The sequence below is a fragment of the Acanthopagrus latus genome, chromosome 6, assembly GCF_904848185.1.
Source record: "Acanthopagrus latus isolate v.2019 chromosome 6, fAcaLat1.1, whole genome shotgun sequence".
NCBI lineage: Eukaryota > Metazoa > Chordata > Actinopteri > Spariformes > Sparidae > Acanthopagrus > Acanthopagrus latus.
The window spans coordinates 4,828,424-4,852,421 of NC_051044.1; the positions used below are offsets into that span (position 1 = coordinate 4,828,424).

The following is a 23,998-nucleotide window of genomic DNA, read 5'->3' on the forward strand; positions in this document are numbered from 1 at the left end:
GCTTTTCTCAAGACGACCCTTTACACACTAGACACACACACACACACACACACACACACACACGCACACACACACACACACACACACACACACACACACACACACACACACACTCTATCCATCCTCATCCCCCCCGAATTGTTCATCACTTGAGGAATGCGCCTCCCTCATTTCACGTTCGAATCACATTCCAGACAATATTTATTTTACGTTCCGTTCGTCAGTGGAACCTGTTATTATTACAACACGTTCCTCACAGTATTTATCTTCTTCTTTATAACATGTTCTCCGTTGGTTCTCGGTCAATTTTCAATCACAGCGAAAACGAGAACCTGCAACTTTTTTTTCTTTATTCCAGGCGAACAACCGCAGCAGCTGCAGCCTGAGATCTGCACACCTCCGGCCAGACAAGCAGCTAATTAATCACCTGTGGAATCAGCTGGTCTGAGGCCAGTTTGAATGAAAACAGCAGACATTTTCTTATATCGTTAAGGGAATATCTAGAGGAGACAAGCCTAGAAAGTGGAGTGAATCATGAGTGGAAAGAAAAGACATGAACAGAGGTTTTAAGAACAGCAGACTTCAGAGAGACGTGAACATTTTAAAGGATAAGATAACTGTATTCACACCAACGCTACCAGATGTCATTTCTGTAAGCTTGGTCATAGTTTATGTTGGTTATTGTATTAAATTACATTGCTCAAATATTACACCCTGTCTCAAAATGTCAAAGAAAGTGATAAAAAATAATTCCTGGATCTTTTTTATCTGGAAGTTAAGAGTCAAGAGATTCTTCCTCCATCCAAGCTTCCTGAAAATCAGCCATGTTTTTTGTAAGTTATGATAAACCACAGTCTCAGTCCTCTAAGACTGATGATAAGATCATTAAGACACCAGGATTTGTCACTTAAAGGGGTATTCCGGTGTAAATTTAATCCATGGTCTAACACACAGTGACACCAACTAAGACCCCCCCTCCAGAGATCAAGTTTACAGACTGCTAGCTTACGTAGCTTTATCAACCCCAGAAACGACCTCACGATAACAATACACAGCAGTATACGACTCCAGCAAGAAACCACCATCAAAAACCCACAAATGATGCTCAGAACAGCACCAAACTTCAGCAACAGTACAAACAGTGTCCCAGCACATAGTCTGAGGCAACAAACATCTGCTAGTTTAGCTGGATTTCCACTGAAAAGTGAACACAACTCACCACTCTCCTGCAGCAGCTTCCTGCTGTGGGGAAGCCCTGACGAGTCGATTACCGAGTGCAGTTAGAAATGCTCTGTTCTGTTCTTTTCCCTGTCTGCTCTCGATAATAAATGTTATAAACTGGTAGGTGTGATAATCCAACATTTTCATCCTTGAGCAGCGGAACTCGGTAATCGACTCGTCAACCCGCCATAAAATCAACTAGCGACCCAACTCCCACTTCCTGCAGGCCGGACAGCCTGTCTGGGATTTTATATCTTAAGCGTCACATTGTACATCACTGACGGCATGTTTCTTGTTACGAATGTGCCAGAAACAATTGTAACAGAAGAGAAAACAATAACAGAGCCATTGTAAAAGAAGCATCTGTAAAATGGTGGATAAATTACAACCACCATAAAATGACTCATTTCACCATCATGATTTGAGACCTCCAGTCCAGTAACATTTGATTCGATTAAATTATTTTATCCCCATACAAGGTAGCCGGGCAGTAAACCAGGACTTAGCCGGCTCGGATGGTGATCCAGGTATTTGAGCATCTTTCATAGTGTCCAGTAATAAACTGTCCTTCACAGACCACATCTGTCATTTCTTCTTTTATTTATGAGCCACCGCCAGATGTTGATAATGCGCCATCACATTGCGCAGCAGAGTTTAGCTCGTTCACCTGGGTCCGTCTGACGTTTGGATCTGGGTCCACTGCAGAGTGAACCGACCCGGGTGTAAAAGCAGAATTTACACGTTCCGACAGCACACAAACCCTGATTTCAGTGGGTTACTGATCGGTGAAAAAAGGGTTAATATATTCCTCACGTTCTTCCACGTTTCTCCTCCTCTCTGTACAAAATCGAAGTCCTCCATCTGTTTCTGCTCCATTTCTCTTTTTCCTGCACTCCCTCTCTCTCAGTATAAACACTGGACGTCTGTCTTGTTTTTCCCTTAAACAGGGAGTCAGAACATCCAACATGTGTGTGAGACCTTAAACCTCCTTTAAACATCTCAACTACAGGAGGAGAGGCCGGGTCAGGATATTAAACACTCACACATGTTCAGGATTGAATTCGACTGTGCAGCTTCTCGTTTAAAGTTTAACTCTTTCGTACTGTAATCTCTCTTTTAACTCCTCAGCGTCTGATCGATCACTCGTGTTTTTGTTTGTGTGTAATTTTGGATGAGCATTTTCCTCTCCCTCCTGCCTGTCGGGGTTGTCGTAGGTGCAGAGGTAGAAAGTAGTCATCATAAACGCGCTTAGTTACTTTCAACCACTGTCCACATTATTTCATATTTAACCTTCCCACTGTCAAACAGCTACATCTCCTCCTCCTCCTCCTCCTCCTCCTCCTCCTCCTCGCTTCTCTCCTCATGGTCACATGTGGTGGTGGTGATTCAAAGGGTTCGGAGGAAATCACCAAATTCCTTAAATTCATGCTTCAATTTTTCTCTGTGCCCACAGGAGAGCTCACATTCAGACGGTTGTTTCTCGGGCGATGATAATAAAAAAAAAAAAAGACTGCATGATGAAACAGCTGCATTCTGAAGTTGAGCCGACCTGTTGAAAAATGTGTGAGTGTAACCGAGCGGACAGGTGGAGATGGATGGAGTGTGTGTGACGGCAGAAATAGACTTCATGCTTGTTTGATAGTCGGAGCCGGATTACATTGTTCACATAGTTTGTTACAGCTGGTTAATGTGGCGTCCGGCCAGCAGGACTGAACTACGTGAAGTGATTCTGCTGCTGGAGCCGATTCCTGCAAGTCCGTGCTCAGCATCTGCAGAGCCCAGAGGTTAAATTAAGAAACACACAGCTGCCAGATTTTAATCTTCTGCTGTTTAAATACCAGATGACACACACACAGATACAGATACAGATACAGGAACAGCAAACAAGCCACGCTGCATTTATAAGATGTTAGGAAGCATCACCGCTAACAATAAATCAAACTTCATCTTGAAGTAACGCATAAATAACGATAATCCTCGTAAAAAACAAAAGACACTTGGCTTCCTCTCCTGGTAACGATCACACCTGGTTTCTCCATCTCCCGTCTGTTATGCGCGGTTGCTCGGTGACCGTGTTGCCGTTGGCATCGGGACCAGAGGAGTGTGCTTCACTTTCTGGGTCAGGACTCGACTCTGAACTACTTCACACCGGCAGCATATTTCTGCTCTACTTCAAATCCGAGTCGTGTTAAGAGCCGGAGCAGAGAGACCTCGATTCGGCTTATTTGAGCAAGGCGACAATTACGAGTCGAGATCGTGAAGGTGAAGATGCAGAAACGAACTAAACTGAACACAAAGGAAGAAGCTGAGACAAACTGCACATTTATGTTTGCTGGCTGCAGCTCAGGAAGGAGAGCAAGTAGTCCGATACTCTGAAGGCCGGTGGTTCGATCTGAGGATGCATGTTCCATCTGTGTGTGACTGAATGGTTGGAATAAATAACTTAAGACTTCCATAATTACTCACGTCAGGAGACACACTGTCCCCAATTAAGTTTATTGACAACAACGTTTCAGTTCTGCGACCTTCATCGGGTTTTCTTATCGAACTCGACTCGACATGACTTTACTTGCCCTAGAAAAACACCTTAGACCTGCTGTAATGTAAAATGTCCAGTTACACTTTCAAAATAAAACTTCCTGACAAACATTTAATATAACTTCTGGGCTGTTAAACTATAGACACTTAAACCAAATGTGAGGTCAGTTATGTTACACACACAGGACTGAAGCTCAGGTCTCCTTGAAGGAGGTTCTGTGTTCGACCCAGCTCGTCCTGCTGCGGCCTCTTTAAATCCATCCACACCGGAGGGACCCGAGCCGGGACCGACACCAGGCTGGTTCATCCACCCCATCAGCAGTCTGGTTCAATAAGATTAACCTTTTTTTTTTTTTTCAATAAACAGGATTTTGTAAACTATGATTTTAAAAAGCTGTAACAGTGACTCATTCTGAAGAAAACAGCTGATGAGCATTCACAGGAGCCACATTAAAGACCACAGCAGATGGTGTCCAGACTGTGTGTGTGTGTGTGTGTGTGTGTGTGCACATTATCATAATAAACGTGCGTGCAAACAGTATGTCTCTGCAGAAGTGCTGCATGTGTTCCAGCGTTTCTTCCTCTCCGACTGACCTTCTCACTTTGTTGTTTAGTTTTATCGTCAGTGCTTCTGCGGTCGACGTGAATTCGAGTCACAGCACTTTTTGTTTGACTTCAGTTTCGTGCACGTCACAGCAAGCAGCAACTACAATGACTTTCTTCTCTCGTATTTGTCCAAAACTAGTTATTCATCATAAGGGGACAGTAAATCTTTCTTTATTGTTTTGAAGTTAAGCAGCTGTTTCTCAAAAAGAACAATTCATTGAGCGCACGCATCAGAGGCTGAGTATCGTGAATCAAGGTTTGTGTCCACGACAGTCGGTGGTAAAGTTCAGGAATCAAAGGAAGGAACTATTGTGATTTTGGTGATTTCAGTTTCAAGTCACTGCTGGCTTTTTGTGAGGTGCTGCCAGTGTTTTAACACAGCCATGCAACAGCTGAATGATGCTTTAGTCCCCCTGCGAGTGGATACGCTGTGGCAAGACGGTTTGTTTTGGCAGAAATCGGATGAAACATCACGTTTTGGGTCAGCATCAACATTTTTGCGACTTGCCAGGCAAGTTGATTCCTCAAATCTGATTCTGTTCCAGCATTAAGTTTCATGCAAAACACATTTGTCTGTTACAAATCAGTCATTTCTATGACACGGGGCTGAGCACTTGACAGGCTCAAGAAGACGTGGTAGATAAAAAAGTTACATCTGCACAAAGATTCATGGAAATCCGTGCGGTTGTCGTACAAAGCAGGTTACTCGAAACCAGAAAAGTGACTGAGTGTTGAGATGTTTTAACAACCGCGTGAAATCTTTGGTCTGCTGCTTCCCCCCAAAAAAACACCGACATCTGCATTATAACACTTCTATGATTCTGTCCAATAGTTGAGGAAAAACACATAAATCTTCACCAGATTGCTTGAATCGTTCCATCTTTGGATACATTTGAAAAGTGACATCTTCAGCTTTTGATTTAATGTAAACGTTTACTGATCGCTAAAAACTTTTGACACTTTTGATAACCGTCCCAGATCTCACCAGACCGGAGCGTTTATTATTTATTCATCTCGGCTCGAATCGTATCTTCACTGAATCACACTGTAGTACGGAGATAATCTGCACTTCAAGATGAGATTTAACATTTACATTTTTTTGTCCAGAGCGATTTACAGTAATTCATACATACATTCATACATTATTGTCTTGTTGAACACACTATTCATGTGCTGATGGCTGCCATGCAACCCTAACCCTGAGCCACAGAGATCATACTTATCAATGGATGCCCCAAAATATAACCTGCACGAGGTTAAGTAATCCTCGTCTTTGCTGTGAAGTTCTTTACTACGTCGTAACACGTTTAATAAAACGGTCAGGACTGCTTTACGTCACATTGCAACTCTTCAAATGACTATTGCACACTCCACTTTGTGGATATGTCGACGGTGGAATGATGTACTGTGCAGCCCTAATCTGGATCGAAGTGGTCGACCGACTAATGTGGCTAAAGAAAATCTGATGCTGTGTTAATATGTAGCCGCTCTGCATCTGGGCACCAGCATGTGCACATGTTTGTGTGTCTGTTTGAAGATGTTCCTCTTTTAATTGGTCTCAAAGGGATGCGCTCTGTTTCCTGTTTTGGATTGTCTGAGAGCGATGGGTGGTCTCGCTGGTTTTAGTGTTGGGAGGCGTGTGTTCGCTGAGGAGGAGGGGAACTAGACAGCGGCACTCGAAAACACAAGCGGTGACAACAAATTATAGGATGTAAACGTCAGCGGTGACACAGCATCCATGAAGGTTTTTACACTCTTTGGCTTCAGCAGCTTCTCTCTGAACAACAACTGGTTGTTCACGCCTCTGAATATTGAGATTTGGAAATAAAATCTGGTTCATGTATGCTAGAAAATGCTGGTATGGTTACCAACAAGTCATGACAAGTCAAAACTTTAACAGTCCCATATTATACTGCTTTTTATCAATTTCAGACAGCTGTCAGAGGTCCGGCAACACTGTAATCGATATGCATTGCCCCAAACCCATCTGTGGTCCTGAGTTTCTGTCTAAAAGTCGCTCTACTGACAGCAGGCTGTTTCTGTGCCTGCACCTTTAAATGCTGATGCAATTCGTCCGTCATCGGCTGCCTTGATGCTACGCGTCCCTCTCAGGGAGACGATGTTTTACGGTGGATGTATCACTTGGGCTCGCGGAGATGCTTTCGTTCAACCGAACCAGTTTGACCCAGAATCGGACCCAGAAGGAGAGGCTGTGTTGCTGCAGCGGGACATTTCAGAATTGTTATTGTGCTTGAATAATGTTAGTTTGTTTCATATGTGTTGTTAAGTTACTACCATGTAGCTAATTGCTAACAGCTAGCTAGAAAGCTGTGTTTGTGTCTCCACCAGAGTCTCCAAACTCTTGGACACTGTTGGCATCGTCTCTGTCTCCAGTCTGCACATGTTTCCAGACTTTTTACTGTGACAACCAAGCTCCATTGTAATATTATTAACATTAAACTTGCTTCAAATGCCATTGCATAGCGGACCGAAGCAGAGCTAACTAGTTAGCCAGTTTCCAGTGGACTTCACCATGCTTGTAGGCAACTATAAATACAGTGGAACCCCAATTTACGAAATGAATTCGTAACAGAGGGTCTTTCATAAGTCAAAATTTTCGTAAGTTGAAGCACCTTTTTCCCTATAAATAGCCTAATTCGTTCCAGGCCCCCTACTAGTCGTGTATTTCTTCAACAAATACGACTTGATATTTGAAAAAAACACTAAGAATATTCCAAAATACAATCTGAAATGAAGAAAAGAATTTATAAATGATAAATGGATTAATAAATATCAATAAAATAAGTTATGTATGTACCTTTTGAATGAGGCGATGCTGGCTGAAGATGAAGTTCTTGGTGGTGGCGGCTGAAGAAAGCATACGTATGCATGCATACATACGTACGTGTACATGTACGTAACATTATGGAATTTAATTCTAAACATTAAAACTAAAACTTACATTTACGTTAATTAATGTACGTACGTACACTGTGCAGTGATATTTTTTTAACATTTTTTTAAACTTTTGAAATTAACGTGAATTTTCCTGTATTTGTGAGATTTTGTTACGCGGGCATTTTGCCGTACCACGGGCAAAAATATTGCCTTCGTAACTTGAATTTTTCATTGAATGGGGTCTTCGTAAGCCGGCGTTCCACTGTACTATTAAACCGCAGCAACACTTTTCGGTGACTCGGGTACAGTTGCTGGGTCCCGTATCATTGGTACCGATCCTTTTATGAGGGTCAGTGTCGAGGCAAAGCCAGCTTTGTGCTGACCCTCGTTACTGAAGCAGTCCGATGTGAAGTGGTTAAGAACCGCAGAAACACTGCTATCTCACTGCTGGACACATCTGAACAGCCTGTGGGAGTTGGTGGGCTCAGGGGGAAAAAGCTTACAGAGACCAGACAAAAACTTGTTTTTCATTATATGGGACCTTTAATGATTTTCACGTTGAATTTCTCTGTCACACGGAAGTCGTGGATGAGAGTAATTTGAAGCCAGTTTGTTTATTCAGACGTGAAAACGAAGAGAGTCTGGTTCATTCAGAAAAAAAATGAATTAAAATTTTTGAATGTAAACAACATGTGCAAAAGGCCACATGTAAACAGAACACTGCGGCTGTTGCTATGGCAACGGAGAGAGGAACATCAAAGCAGAGAGAACCCGTGATGTCATACGTTTAGAATGCAAAAAGTTTTGAGGAGCTCTTCAGACTTTATATTTGCCATTTGTGTTGAGACCATTGCAATGGAGCGCACACAGAGCGAGAGAGGACCAGACGTGAGACCAAAAATAAGAGAGGAGTTTGAACGCTTCGAGGATAAGGACAGAGGAAGAGCCAGGAAGTGTCATCGCTCACCGGGTAGGAGAGGTAAAGGTAGCGTGAACTTTGTTGACTGGACAGATCTGGAGAGATCCAATAAGGTTCAAACTTCATCTGATATGTTTTCTTGTCACCGAGACTTGTTCTGCGAGGACCCAAAGGCGATGGCTGAGGTGCAGGTTTCCTACAGCGAGTCCCTTCCAGGCACATCGCAGCAGAAGAGACCGTTAAAGAATCTGAAGTCAGAGAAGCTCAGGGATCTGAAATCAGAGCTCCAGACCGTCTCAGAGGCAGACACAGTCCGTCACGTGGAAGGCGCAGAGTTTGAGGCCCACACAAAGGCCAAACAGCTGGAGTTTGATCCTGAAGTCCAGAGGCTGCGTGAAGAACTCTCAGAGAAAGAAAAAGAGACTAAGAAGATGGCCGCTGCGCTGAAAAAGGCGGAGGACCTTCTGAGGACTGAGCGCCTCCGCTGGCAGCAGGACACAAAAAATCTGCTGGATGACCACACTGAGGAAAGATGGAAGCTCGCGTTTGCCCTGAAAGGGACGAAGCAAGTTCTGGAGGATGAACGCTACTACTGGCAGATGGAGAAGTCCTCTCTGCTGGAGGAGAAGGAGAACTCTGCAGCTCTCCATGAGGTTCAGCTGGATGAACAGAAAAGCGAGAACAAAACCCTCGCGGCCGCTCTGAGGAATGTGGAGCTGGAGTTCGAGACTCGTCAGGCAGAGTGGCAGGAGGAAAAGTCATCCTTCGCTCAGAAGATGCAACAGGAAGTTAAGGAGGCTGTGGAAAGAGCTCAGGCTTCGCATCAAGCCAAGCTTGAGGAGCACAGACTGGAGTCCAAGAAGATGGCCGCTGCCTTGAAAAAGGCAGAGGACCTCCTGCAGACTGAGCGCCTCAGCTGGCAGCAGGACACAAAAATCCTGCTAAATGATCACACTGAGAAAACACAGCAGATTGCATCTGACCTGAAAAGGACAAAACAACTTCTGGAGAATGAGCGCAACCACTGGCAGACGGTGAAAGTCTCTCTGTTGGAAGAGAGGGATAACTCTGCAGCTCTCCACGAGGTTCAGCTGGACGAACAGAAATGTAAGAACAAAACCCTCACAGCTGCTCTGATGAATGTGGAGGAGGAGTTACAGAGACGTCAGGCGGAGTGGCAGGAGGAAAAGACAGCCATCATTCAAAAGATGCAAAGGGAAGCAAAGGAGGCTGCGGAAAGGTCTCAGGCTTCGCATCAAGCCAAGCTTGAGGAGCACAGACTGGAGTCCAAGAAGATGGCCGCTGCGCTGAAAAAGGCGGAGGACCTTCTGAGGACTGAGCGCCTCTGCTGGCAGCAGGACACAAAAACTCTGCTGGATGATCACACTGAGGAAACACGGCAGATTGCGTCCGACCTGAAAAGGACAAAGCAGCTTCTGGAGGATGAACGCTGCTACTGGGAGAAAATGAAAGTCTCTCTGCTGGAGGAGAAGGAGAACTCTGCAGCTCTCTATGAGGTTCAGCTGGACGAACAGAAAGGCGAGAACAAAACCCTCTCGGCCGCTCTGATGAAGATGGAGAAGGAGTTTGAGTGTCGTCAGGCGGAGTGGCAGGAGGAAAAGTCCTCCCTAATTCAAAAGATGCAACAGGAGGCAAACGAGGCCGAGGAAAGATCCCAGGCTTTGCATCAAGTCCAGCTTGAGGAGCACAGAGAAGCAACCAAGAAGATGGCAGCTGCCTTGAAAGAGACAGAGGATCTCCTGAAGTCTGAGCGCCTCTGCTGGGAGATAAACACGAAAACCCTGCAGGACGATCACATTGAGGACACACAGCAGATCATGTTTGACCTGAGAAGGACAAAACAACTTCTGGAGAATGAGCGCAACTTCTGGCAGACGGAGAAGTCCTCCCTGCTCGAGGCGATGGAGAAATCTAAAGCTCTCCATGAGGTTCAGCTGAATGAACAGAAATGCAAGACCAAAACACTGGCGGCTGCTCTGATGAATAGTGAGCAGGAGTTAGTGAATGGTCAGGTGGAGTGGAGAGAGGAAAAGAGGACCATCATTCAGAGGATGCAACGGGAAGCAGCGGAGGCCGAGCAAAGATCTAAGGCCCAACTTGAGGAGCATAGAGAGGAAACCAAGAAGATGGCAGCTGCCGTGAAAAAAGCCGAGGATCTCCTGCAGACTGAGCGCCTCAACTGGCAGCAGAACACAATGACCCTGCTGGACGAACACACTGAGGAAATGCGGCAGATTGGTTCTGACCTGAAAAGGGCAAAGCTGCGTCTGGAGGCCGAGCGCAACTTCTGGCAGAAGGAGAAAGTGTCTCTTCTGGCGATAGTGAAATCTGCTGCTGTCTGTGAGGTTCAGCTGGATGAGCAGAGCCACCAGTCCAAAACCTTCGCTGCCGCTCTGAAGAGGGTTGAGCAGAAGCTGGAGAGCAATCAGATGGAGTGGCAGGAGGAGAAGATATCGCTCATTCAGGCCAGAGAGGACCTCAAGAGGACGCTGCAGGAAAAGGAACAGGAGTGGGAGGAGACAGAATCCGCCATGAAGTCCCAGCTGGAAGATCTCATGAAGAAGAAGACGAAAAAGAGGAAATGGTACAGATGGCTATTCGGTTTGCCTTGAGCTACGCTCAAGAGCAGACGGAAGAGGGACTCGAACGCATTTGTTCTCCCTGAACTACAATTGGTTTACCCCGGGTGCTCCGGTTAGCCATCCTTAATTGAAGAAGAAATTCTTCAATCAAACGGAAAAAAAACCTTAAATTAGTTCAGGTTTCACAAACATACGAGAACAAATGCGCGTAGAGACCCGGCCGTCCGTGGAGAGGGGATCTCTCTCTCTGAATTACCTTTCCCGAGGTTTCTTCCCATGTCCTTTCAAAGTTGCTCAGAGGTCGTCAGGTGGAAGAAAAGATGTCCATAATTCAGGCCACAGAGGGTCTCCGGAAGACAATGTAGTGGAAGGAGGAGACAGAAAGAGAAAAAAAACCCAGCTGGAAGATCTCACGAGCAACGAGAGGAGAAAAAAGTGGTTTGGAAGATTCTTCCAGTGGGCTGATCCACGCTCAGGAACTGACAGGAGACTCAAACACACGCATTTGTTTCTCCCTGAGCTACAACTGGTTTACCCCGGGTGCTCCGGTTAGCCAACCTTAATTGAAGAAGAAATTCTTTAATTAGAAACAAAAAAAAGTTAAACTAGCTCAGGTGTTTCACACACATACGAGGACAAATGCGTGTGGAGACCCAGCCGTCCGGGGAGAGGGGATCTCTCTCTGAATTGCCTTTCCCGAGGTTTCTTCCCGTGTGGTTTGAGGTTCATGGGGAGTTTTTCCTCGTCTTCTTAGAGAGCTCGGGCTGGGAACCGGTTCCTGATCTGGGTCTTTGCACCATCGACGCCAAAAGGGGCAGCATCCATGACCTGAGACCCGCTCAACCTACAACCTACCGGCTGATTCAAGACCCACTCCATTCTGACGTTTTCCAGAAGCAGATCCATCAAATAAAAAAAAAATTAAAAATTAAATTATAAAAATACAAAAAAAAAAATAAAAAAAATAAAAATAATGTCATGGTTGTCAGTTGTTCTTAAGAATTTAAAGTTTTAAAGTTTGTTGTGAAGCGTGAACTACAGCAGAGCCTGTTCTTCTGCTGCGGATACTTCACGTACCTTCAGCAGATTACACCTTAACCAGACTAAAGTTTGGTATGCAGGACGTGTGATAAAATGTCACGTAGTTTTATGTATTTGCACATAAATGAAAGATCTTAGTACGTCCTCCGCCACTCATCTAATACTGAATATTGAAAAGTGACTCGTCAGTATATAAACCAACAGTCTATTTAAGATTTTGACGGTAATTGTCATTTGCCACTAAAATGCTTTCTTGTGTGTGCTGGTCATGTCGCCATGGCAACTACAGGAACCACACCAGATAGTTAAACCACTCATAACTTATGATACGAGTCACTTATTTCATCAAATGGCTGTAAAGACGTAAGATCGTGTGGAAGACACTCAGCCAGAGCTCCGACCTCATCAGCCACAGACGTGAACGCGGCGAACGGGACGAGCGACCACGACACCGTCCTCGCTGCCTCGAAGGCTCCTGGAACCTGGAACTACATCACCCACCTGCACAGACATAACAGTGTTGAGCTTATCTGAGCTGTTCGTCGGTTTCCATCTTGTTCTTTGAACCTTCACGAAACACTAAAACTACCAAATAAATAAATAAATAAATAAATGAAAAAAATCACGAGTCTGATGTTCTGTATGTGTTCACATACTGTATGTGTTCAAATCAAGGAAGGTTTTGATCCTGGAAATCAATTTTAAAAAGAACAAAAATAAATCAAATTAAGCAGGTATGACGAAAATCAAAATGGCCGACTTCCTGTTGGACTGAGGGTTTTGGTTTCGGGATTTTGTGGTACGTTAATTAAAATCTCTCTCCGTCTCTTGCAGGATGTCGGTGAAGCTGCGATTCGACTCTCCGTCCGATGGAGGTTTGAGCCACCGGAGCCGCTCCTTCACCGGGTTCAGCTCTCTGACCGGAGGACGACGGTGAGTGACACCGCCGCTACAGCCGAATCAGGGAATTTGTCATCACGAGACGTTTTTAAAAAAAAGTGGGCTATAGCTGTAGGTTTGGCAGCTAAGGTAGTTAATTAGCTCCCTGGCATTTAAACTCATGTCGGCAGTGCAGTTCTACCTGGTGAATATTTGGTTGATGGTTCAATAAACTGAGGTGCAAAGACGAGATCAGGTTCATGTGTGTATGTTCGATAAGATCATCTAATTGCTGTATGGAAACGACTTCTTCATCTAAGCTGCACAGATTTAAAGTGACAACTATTTGGAGTGCTCAACAAATATCCCCCTGAAATTTCTCCCACACTGCTGAAAATGTGTAAATTTAAATCCGTATAACTTAAAAATAAACAAATCTGGACAATGATGGACATCTTCTGCTGTGTGGTTCAGACCTTGACATTGAACAAAAACTAACCACTATCATAAAAACAAGTATTTGAGGAATTATTTCCCAGAGGAGACTTGTTGGACATAATTGTCAGGATGAACTTACAGATTCTGGCCTCATGTCGACTCTGTGCGAGTTGTTTTTTCACACTGTAGAAACAGAAAAAGACGTGAAATTAAATCAGCCATTGTTCTTTAAGATTTAAAACACTTGTCGTGTGGAGGAAAATCCCTTTTCCCCCCAGACGAGGGTTTTTTATTTTTTTTTCCCCATGTTGACGCCCAGACAGTGAACGCACCACAGACTGTAAAGATGTTATTCCTGAATGAAGAAACAACAAGTAACAAACACACAGATGTCGACCGTCGGCCCCACGAGAGAGAACGGGGAACAAAATGTCACGTCGGAGCAGGAATGCACTTCCTGTGAAACAAAAACACACTATGTCTCTTAAACACTCACACACACACACACACACACACACACATAAACACTCTCTCTGTTCAGTACAACACTGTGTGGTCTCCTGCAGGATTCCCCATCAGGGAGCTTTGATGGCGACAGGAATGAGACGCGACCGGGCCGTAAAGAACGTGACATAAACGCACCGCACACACTGACAGGGGACGACAAATTTCACACACCACGAAAACCGCTTTTATAGCCCGAGTCCGTAATTACAGAGGAACGTCGGCTAAATCAGAGCCGAGCTTCAGTGTGTGTGTGGACACAAACACTCACAAAATGCTTCACAGTATTTCACTTTTTTCTTCTTCTTTTTTTTTTTTTGCACCGCTCACTTCCTGTTTCTTCCCAACAGTGATGATGGAGATCCCTGAACATCATCATCATCGTCATCGTCTCGCTCTTTATTTTTGTTTGATATAAGTAGAAAACTATCTCACTCCGTCTTCGCTGATGTTCACTGTTTTCAGGTCGTCGTCAGTTCGTAACTCCATGCGCTCTAAAGCCGGGGCAGGAGGTAAATCTCCCAGGATGCACCTGTCTCCCAGCAGAGGGGGAGGAGCCATCTGGTCCATGCAGCCGGATGAGGTGGACAGGGTCTTCCAGGCGCTACGCAAAGGACTCACGTACGTATACTGCTAGAGAACCTGAATACTGTTCATGTGGTGTGAATATTGCTTCAAGTTTGAGTCGCTCTTGTTGCTGCCGTGACGTCTGCAGGGAATTTCTGGAGGGTCACCAGGCCGAGATGGACTTCCTGTCGTCACAGCAGAGAGAGACCAAGAGAAACTCCAGACTGGTGAGGACAGAGAGAGGAAAGACACTGAATATGTGTGAGAGAGAAAGAGAGAGAGAGATTGGCGATGGTTTGATTTATTTTTCATCCACGTACGATGATGATGGTGTATTCTCTCTTTCTGTCTTTTGTGTTTCCAGGCCTTTCTGTATGACCTGGAGAAGGTAAACTTTGCGCCGCAGCCATCACATACTCACATATGTGCTTTGATATGTGTCCATATATTATATAACATGCCAATAAACTGTTAGAAAAAAGAAAGGTTTGTAGAAATGACTGAATAACAAACTGTCAAACAAACCAGTGGCAAACAATATTTAGCTTTAATTTCATGGTGTAAAATCTTTTGTACATACATTAATCTCTCCAGAAATAAGGTGTTAAACACACAGATATTTGTCTGTGGGGAAAAAAACAGATTTTCAAATATATTTACATTTAAAAAAGATTATACAGACTGAAGGTAATCATAGTTTTGCCTTCACAGGAGATAAGAGCGTTGGAGAGATACATACGAAGATTAGAATTCCAAATCAGTAAGGTAAGATGCATTTTATTTCTTAGTTTCACTTTAATTGTGTTTTTTATCATTAAAAGGGTGAAGTGAATTTTTACGTGCTACCCAACAAAATCACCTGGGGCACAAACAAAAACACAGTAATTTCAGGCTAACACGAGCCGCGTGTTGTCGGTCGCCTCCGTCCGTGCAGGTGGAGGAGCTGTATGAGACGTATTGCATCCAGTGGAGGTTGTGTCAGGGAGCCGTCAACATGAAGAGAGCCTTCTCGCTGTCGCCGTCCACCAGAGCCTCCAGAGAGAGTCTGCTGGAGCTCAACCGCAACCACCGGCACAGCCTGCAGGTACACCGCTGAGTTTTCTGCCCTAACGAGGAGGTTTGAAGTGAAACAGAAGCACAGATGTTACAGATAATACTTCTTTCAAAGTCAGGTTTAAAGTGCTTGGCATTATCTACTGCTGTGTCTCAATTCAGGGTCTGCATCCTTCGAAGCTGGAGTCCTCAGAGAGTCAGCCGTTGTTAAATGTGACGGTCTAACCTTTGGAGCGTTTCCCGGTTGCGTCACGTCATGTTTTACCCTTACGTCACGATTTCTGGCGCCCAGGCCCGCAAAAGAGACGATCTACGCCACGCGATGTCGAAAGGAAGGAGCATTTGGAGGAGCCTTCAGATCAGGACAGCCTTCGCGTGGTGTTCTGACATAATTGGTCTTCAAATGATCCTTCAAAAGATGCAGATCCTAGATTGAGACGTAGTCAAATGGTCAGGAGCCATATTCACTGTAACTGGACCACATCTCCTCTGATTACTCTTTTCATATCTGAGCCAGATTCTGGACAAATTAACTCCTTCAGGTCGAAGTAATAAATGCTGGAAATAAGCCGATAAACTGTGTGTTTCTTAGTTGTCTTCACAATATACTGTGTTTCATCTGCACCTTGTTTCTGAGCCCCGTTAAAATGCGTCTCAGGTGCAGCACATTAATCACCGCTGTGCCGTGATCTGACCATGTGTGCAGCTGACAAGAGGTCACGCATGACATCATCACCTGTACGATGAATCACTGGAAGTCAGCGTTCGACTTCCTGTCTCTGGTCCTGACCCAGAACCAGCCCAGCATCCTGAGACACGGGTCAAAAGTCTCAAGAGCAATAATCCAGTTAAAGCTTTTAATGCTGTAATTTTAGCAAATACATCCTAAATTATCTCCACTCTCTTTATATTTACAGGTCAGTGCAGCATTTTATGTGTTTATAAAACAGTCAGCAAAGTCCGAAAGAACCTCGGCGGTCTTTTCAGGTAGCATCTGTTAAACAGACGAGCTGCAGGAGTCGTTAGCAGATTCATCACGTCTGAAACCAGGGCTGAGGTTATTTTATCTTTCATTAAAGCTCATTCAAGCGAAAAGAAAGAAATGTGTGTCCAAGTAAAACAGAAAGATAAGAGGGTTAAAAAAAGAAAGTAGAGATCTGTGTAACTGTAACTCACTGTCAGACTGTCAGAGCAAAAGTTAAGAAGAAAGTCGAAGATTCAACACTCGCTCACACTTTGTTTGACGGAAACAAATTTGCTGAATAAACTCAGTTAGTTCTGGCAAAATAGTTGATGTTAACACACCTGTTGAACATTTTGAATTTCTTATAATTTGCTTGACAGTTTTGTGATAAAACTGCACATTTGACCGTGGCTTTTGATTGTTACTCAAACAAAACACACCCCTGAAATAAACATGTGGTTTTAATCAGCAAACTGATGAACGTCACCTGTCAGCTTGTTACACTTATATTTATATTTTTGTTGGTTGTACTGCAGTATTATCAGTGAAGTGTACTTACAATATCAAAAGTAGAAGTGCTCATCTCATCCTTCACCCCGTAACTTAGAGAGGAAATGTCTCTTTTGTGAGACACGAGCCTTAAACATCAGGAATATATGTATAAGATACTATAAACTTATTTGTTCTTTGTGTAAAACTTAATCTGAAATTTGACTGAAGCTGCCAGATGAATGTAGAGAAGTGAAAAGTTCAATAATTCCCTCAGAACTGTAGAAGACTGGAGGTATTAAGTACTCAAGTAAAGTATAAATACCACAAAATTGTACTTTCATGAGAAAATGTACAACCGCTTGTGAGAAATGACACTAAAATAATGATCAAACAAATTGAAACATGCAGGAAATGATGAAAAATCGGTGCTTTATGATCATATATGTCACTTTGAGTTTGAACACGGGCGACGTTCAAGTTGTCTTTAGGTTCAGAAGAGAACAGCAAATTTTTCTGATTGGTCAAAAATAACTGCTGAAAAAACATTTAACACAGAATGGAAAGACAGCGAAGAAAAAACGCAGTAAATGCTGATGATAATATAACACCACATCATTCCTACATGATAGAAATACTGTGTAAACTGAGCTGCAGCCACAAACATCCAGACAAACACTTGATTAATAAAGTTATTGATGATTACATGGTTGTGTGAGAATGCAGCGTGATGGAAGCTGAAGGAATCTGTTCATCCAACACTCGACGGTCTGTAGAAATGCTCCATAAATTTTGTTTTGTTTTGTTTTTTTCAAGATATTTCAGTGACGCTGCAAAAGATAATTTCGTCACCACAGTTTGTTTGTGTTCTGAATGATCCCAGAGCGAGTTGGCTAAAAGAGCTGCGATTGAGACGCGCCCGGGCCAAAAAGTGTCGCCACGTATCCGTCACGTCGTCCGCGCTCGGTCACGACGCTGCCAAGGGAAATAATGTGCTGTGTGAGTGATGGTCCCGCAGTGAGACCGCAGGCCGAGGCTCATTAACAGACAACTGAAGACTCATTCATACCCCGTCTGTCCCTCCGTCTCTCTCTCTGTTTATTATCTTCATATCCTCCTCCTCCTCCTCCTCACTCTTCACTTCATATGGTCGCTTTCCAAAATCCTCCCTCAACATTTCGATCTCTCGTCCTTCTGCTCGTCAGCCTGAACACTTTTTACTTGTTTTAAACACACACAGTACGTCACATCTGCTGTTAGAGGTCAGAACAATGGAAGCGAAAGGCATCATGGGAGTCGTTGTCTTGATTCTCAAACAACCACCATCCGCTTCATACACATTCTGTCCACTACGCTCGTTATCTTGGATCACATGACGAAGGTCTAAGTATCAGAACGACCCCCGGGACAAAATCTGGTCGAATGTGGTCCGTTTTGTGTGATTTTGAGGGTCCTGGATGTGAAAAGGTTTGGGAACCACAGAACTAAAACTTTTAAAGATCAGTCGGCAGACATGCGACCCAGATACAGAGGCGTTGTCCTCACTGTCGCCCCTCTTTCACCCACTTCCTGTCCTCCCTCAAGCTGTCCTGTCAGTAAAGTCCAGAAAAGGCACAAAAATATATATAAATATTAAGAAAACAATCTTCCACGGTCAGCTTGACTTCTATCTCAAACGTATAAAGTAGCAGAAATGGAAATATAAATTGTACGCCAACACAGTTCTTGGCTAAACACAGATAATTCTCTGTTCTGGTCAGACGTCAGATAAGAAACATGCAGAGAACTCACATGTTCGTTCAATTCAGAGAGGTCAGCACCTCCGTATGTAACACTGACATCTGTCATCTGACACACACACACACACACACACACACACACACACACACACACACTGAAACAGTGCATATATGTACTGGGTGTCCTCACAGTAATCACTTCTATTGATATCGGACAAAATCCCCAGAAAAATCTGAAACACGTCATGTGAAGTTTTCTGAGACCGAACTGCCAGAACAAGTATTTGCAGCTTACGTCTCTGCAGAACCACAGTTATGTTGAAAATGTGAGTTTCTTTGGGTTCAGCTTTGAATTGCGTGTGGTGACAGCGCCGTGTTTATGTTCTGGTTAGGTTTAGTCACATAAAACCGCTCGGTGAGGACGAGGAAAACATCTGGCAGCGTCGCCACAAACACGGCTGGAGTCCTGATGTGTCGTCAAACACATCAGGTGGTTTCACACGAATTAATGTTGATTTAATTGTTCCTCCGATTATAGAAATATCAATATGGTTCGTATGGCGTGATATTGGTTCAGTGAAATGTTAACCATCACCACACCGCTGCTGCAGATGAGTCTGTTTCACGTGACTGTGAGCAACACAGTCATGAAATTAGTTTTATCCAGAAGATGATTCAACCAGCTTCCTCTAATCTAAGATTATGTTGGATTATGAAGGTGAGATATTTCAAATTGATTCTTCCTGGAAACATTTCCTTTTCTGGCCCGACAAGAGACTTTAGGTTTCGTGGAAAGTGTTTACATTTTACCTCGGGCACTTAAAAACTCAACAGGTTTCTTCACGAGCCGCAAAAAACTGAGCCTGGTCTCCTGCAGGTCAACACGAGTTTTGAGTGAGCACTCATTGAACTGATAATACTCGGATTTCCAATCATAAGTCCAATTAAATTGTAGAAACTTCAGAATCACGACTTCCGATTGATCCTGAAACACTGATAGTTTGAACGACTCCGGTGTTTTTACCACGTGTGTCCGACTCTGTTTAGTCGGGATGTTTACGGGCGTATTTAGGTGCTACAAGACTCATAAACTGGCCACTTGGTTCCCAGTTGGTTTTTTTTCACAAGTTATTTGAGTTCGGGATCGCAGCGTGTGACCGACAGCCGTGACCTCCGTCAGTCAAACATCAGCCCACACAGGAAGCAGCAGTCTGCTCCACACATGCTGCTGGTTCGTCTGCAACTCTTACAGGAAACGCTCAAGTTCTTTGTCAGGAATTTATCATCGGAATACTTTGTTTTGGTAGAATAATCAGTATCAGTTTTTAATCCCAAATGTTAAAAACTAATCTCTAAGATCTCCCTCCCATCGGATCACGTCAGATTTAAGCTTTGGCTCTGCTCTGCGTCCAGCTCTCTCCTTACATACCGAGTAAGAACTGACCAGCACAACAACTTTTCCCCAACAAAAATCAGCAGCGAATACATCAATAAAATGAGGAGAAAGATCATCTGTCGGTCGAAAAGCTGAAAAAATTTATTTGACAACTATCTGCTGGAAATATGTCCAGCAGATGACCCCGACCTTTCACCTCACGTTGTACAGAGGAGAGCTGAAGAAAAGAGTGTAACAGGGTTACAGAAAACAAAAAAAGAAGTGTGAAAGTCTCCCAGCTGAAGATTTATTTGCCTTTTCTAAAATTCCACTCTTTTCTTTTCCTTCTCTCTGCAGGACATGTCAGTGATGGAAGGAGAGTTAGAAATCCTCCTCGGAGAGCTGCACATCAAAATGAAAGGTACACACACACACACACACACACACACACACACACACACACACACGGTCCCAGAGCAGTTTACAGATTATCCGGTGACACGTTATCTTCTAAATATTGAACATGTGTTATCACTTCCAGGTCTGATTGGCTTCGCTCGGCTCTGCCCTGGAGACCAATACGAGGTGAGCTCCTCTGTTTCAAGATGAAAATCACGAGCTTGAACAAATCGAACGAGAAGCCCTGACATGCAAACAAACTGACGTTTGGTGATTGGTGATGTCATGTCTTGATGATGTCACATGACCAGGTGATAGTGCGGCTGGGCCGCCAGCGATGGAGGATCAGAGGGAGGATCGAGTCAGACGACACGCAGTCCTGGGATGAAGAGGAGATGGTCTTCCTCCCGCACATACACCACAACTTTGAGATCAAGGTCACAAACACACACGTATACATTTATATTTACTATTTGTACTTTTGATTGACGTGTACAAGGTATCTGGGCATGTGTGCAGCTCTCTCACCTGTCACATCTCTCCTGCCAGGTGACGGAGGCGAAGGGTTTGGGTTGGCTGCTGGTTGGCATGGTGACGTGTGCGAGCGCGGACTTCTTCGTGGCAAAGCCGCAGCTGATGTTGGTGGACATCACTGAGCTGGGAACCATCAAACTGCAGCTGGAAGTCACCTGGAAGTATGAACACACACGTCCTCACACACACACACACACACACACAAGTATGATTTAATCTAGACGGGCATGGACGTCGTCTGTGACAACAACAGACGAGATCTGCTGAAGGTGATGGTGAAGTCAGAGATGTTCCCAGAAAGGAAAGCGGAATAATTGGATGATGTGAAGGGGAGCGGGTGTGGACAGCTGTGTCAGGAAATTGAATTTGTAGCGTAAAATATGAGGTCGTTTTTCTCTGAGCCTTCGCCTCGGCCTCAGGAGTTGTGGCCCCTCGTCGCGTCCCGCAGCTCTGCAGCCTGTCGAGGTGTCGAATGATGATTCATACGGACGACAAGTGCAGCTGGTGAACAAACACAGCAGACATCTTCCTCTCAGACGAGGTGACAGAGAGAACAGAGAGAGAGACGTTCGCTTTTTCTTTTCTTTGATTTGCACAGGTTCCTTCCTCTTATTTCACCAGATGTTCACTGCAGTAAATCAAAGCCAAGCAACAAACAACACGATGTAAACAACAAACGAACGATGTGTTGGATTATTACAGAGTCACATCCACTTTCTGTTGTTGTTGTCAGAGTTCTCTGCCTCTGCGTCCGCCGTACCTCTAACCTGAGCCAGCTGTCGCCGAGCAGCTCATTGAATTCAGAGCGTACTTCATGCACGCACACACACACACACACACACACACACACACACACACACTCTCCTGTGCCCTTGCACCATGACAGATCACATTTCAGGGTTTCAGAGGCGCCAGGTGGAGGACGTTTCATGGATTTTCCCCAAAGAGATGGAAAATCACACAAACACGCACATGGCTGCTGAACTCTCTCACACACACACACACACACACACTCACACACACAATGTTTTTTTGAGCCTGAAAATGAGTCACACATTTCAGATTTTTCCTTCAGTCTTTCTGCTGCATATAAAAAACTCTTATTCATGATTAAATGAAGTCAGTTTTAGTTTTAGAGCCCTGAATCAATAAAATTTGAATTTGCCTGGAGGAGCTTTACATCTATCTATCTACACAGCGTCTGACAGCGTCTGTGCTTAGACTCTCGATTCAAGATGAGGGAAAACTCCACACAAAAATCTTTAATGGTGGAAAAAAGAAAGACGGAAGAAGGATTTGCTTTCCCCGGGATGGACGGACGGGGAACACATGCCATGTGCACAGCACAGATCAGCAAAATAATCGCAGTATTTACTTATTTTGATCACAAAAATGCAGAAATATGTAGATTCTAAGAAGCATAAGTGAAGAGTAAGGATGGAGAATGCTGAGCAGCTTCAGGTAAAAGAAAAAGCTGTGGGCTTCAGCACAAAATGGTTGTGTGACTTTAGAAAAAAAGTCATCCTACACAAATGAAATACTGTGGCTGCGCTGCAAACTCAGGGGTGACTGTCTGCAGACGTTTAAAGAGATCATATTCTGTGTTTTAGTTTTTGTCTTTCCTTTATTGTGTTATGAAACATCGTTGTGTTTGTGTTTGTGTTTGTGCGTTCAGTCCGTTCGACAGCTCTGAGAAGATGAGGCCGCTGTCCGTCAGCAGGCAGTCGGTGTCGAGCAGGAAGAGTTCAGTTTACAGCTGGACGGCTCCGAGCACGCCGTCCTTCACCGAGAAGTACTTCATCGTGAGTATTCACAGAGGCTGCTGACAGCAAACAGGTCGCACAGTTTGACTTCAGGAGCTTTAGTTTGATGTCTTTGTTTTGTCGTCTTCCTCCTCCGCAGTCGATGGTGCGCGAGCTGAAGGATCGAGAGGGTTCCCTCCCGTCGCTGGTGTCTAAAAGCCGACACAACAGAGGAGGAGTTTCTCTGCTCAGCTACCTGTCGGACCCCTCAAACGCCTCCATCACGTCAAACCACAGCCCGCAGAGCGCCTATAACCTCAGGTATGTGATCTGGGCAGGTGAGCATGACAGGATGACACCTGTGTTATCGTGTCTTGGTGTTTTCAGCAAAAGAAGAGATTAAGTAATGTCATCCTGATTCTTTAGAGCTTCAGTTCACAACAGTTTTTGTTTTATTGAGATCATTACTTACAATCAGTTCAACCAAAGAGTCATTTACATACTCAGATTGTCTGATTTGAGGCATTTTTAGAGGCCCGAAGAGAAGAAAGTATCCAGAAAAAATTCCCGAAACAAGTTTTTTTTATTTCTTTCTCACCATTCAAATGAATTTATGACTCTAGAGGTTCATCTTGGGACGCTACGGAGGATCCTGACCTCCATGCTGGGGACCTTTTACAAAGATTTAAATGAGAGGATAAATATCAGTTTCCTCTCTGTGGGAGATTAATAAAGAAATAGTTCTGAGACAAAAATGCACAAATCGCGTATACAAATCTCTTCCTCCACAGTCTGAAGCGGACTCACAGCTACCCCTCCAGCCACAGCGGAGGCACCAGTCTGGGTGGAAGTCAGACTCAGCTGTCCCTCGGGGAGGAAGGATCCCTGGAGGTCTCTGCGGAGGAGAGGGAGAGGAGGAGGAGGAAGGAGGAGGAGGAGGAGAAGGATGGCGAGGAGGAGTGGGGCAGTGTGTTAGACTCTCGCTCTACGCCAGCAGAGAGTAAAACAGGTTCCCTGCTGGCTCTACAGATGTGAGCATGAACTCAAATAAGGAACTAGAACTTAAGAAATTATCATGTTCCTTTAAAGCAGCTATCATGGAATATTTTGTCTTCCTTATACACGTCATCATGCTTCATCTTGTAGAAACACTACTTGATATTACTGCATATTTTTTTGTTTGAATACAGGTCGAGCACGCCTGACATCCTCAGGAAGAACACGGCTGGAGATCCAGAGCCGGAGACAAACAGTGTGGCTAAGGTAAAAAAATAAAATAAAATAAACTTTTTTACATTTAAGTGTGATTCAACAATCCTTTAAAGTCCTGGAGCAAAAAACAGCTGCACTCAACAGAAGGAAGCTTTCCAATAATCACTGAACACAAACACTCACCATTACTGACTAAAACAACACAAATAAACTCTAAATTAGTCAACGTCTAAATGTCAAAACATCATGAGCTCTCTGTGGGTGTTTGGACCTGAGA

At 44.2% G+C, this 23,998-nt stretch overlaps 1 protein-coding gene across 9 annotated transcripts in view; it reads left to right on the forward strand.

Moving 5' to 3' along the window:
- The window catches only part of ripor3 (RIPOR family member 3), a 55,385-nt gene that overhangs the window by 25,115 nt on the left and 6,272 nt on the right, over nt 1–23,998 (forward strand). The window contains exons 1-15 of one of the 9 annotated variants that reach the window (XM_037099766.1): nt 5,597–6,109; nt 12,661–12,759; nt 14,113–14,268; nt 14,363–14,441; nt 14,579–14,602; nt 14,926–14,979; nt 15,149–15,298; nt 20,192–20,255; nt 20,376–20,419; nt 20,545–20,670; nt 20,783–20,928; nt 22,443–22,569; nt 22,670–22,830; nt 23,301–23,540; nt 23,700–23,772. In XM_037099766.1, coding sequence (XP_036955661.1) covers nt 12,662–12,759; nt 14,113–14,268; nt 14,363–14,441; nt 14,579–14,602; nt 14,926–14,979; nt 15,149–15,298; nt 20,192–20,255; nt 20,376–20,419; nt 20,545–20,670; nt 20,783–20,928; nt 22,443–22,569; nt 22,670–22,830; nt 23,301–23,540; nt 23,700–23,772 — 1,542 coding nt within the window. In that variant the 5' untranslated portion in view covers nt 5,597–6,109; nt 12,661. Of the gene's footprint in view, nt 1–5,596; nt 6,110–6,168; nt 6,626–7,797; nt 8,249–8,332; nt 11,760–12,660; nt 12,760–14,112; nt 14,269–14,362; nt 14,442–14,578; nt 14,603–14,925; nt 14,980–15,148; nt 15,299–15,981; nt 16,185–19,153; nt 19,178–20,191; nt 20,256–20,375; nt 20,420–20,544; nt 20,671–20,782; nt 20,929–22,442; nt 22,570–22,669; nt 22,831–23,300; nt 23,541–23,699; nt 23,773–23,998 lie in introns of those variants that run through there. The other 8 variants (XM_037099762.1, XM_037099765.1, XM_037099764.1 and 5 more) reach the window with 8 other exon arrangements.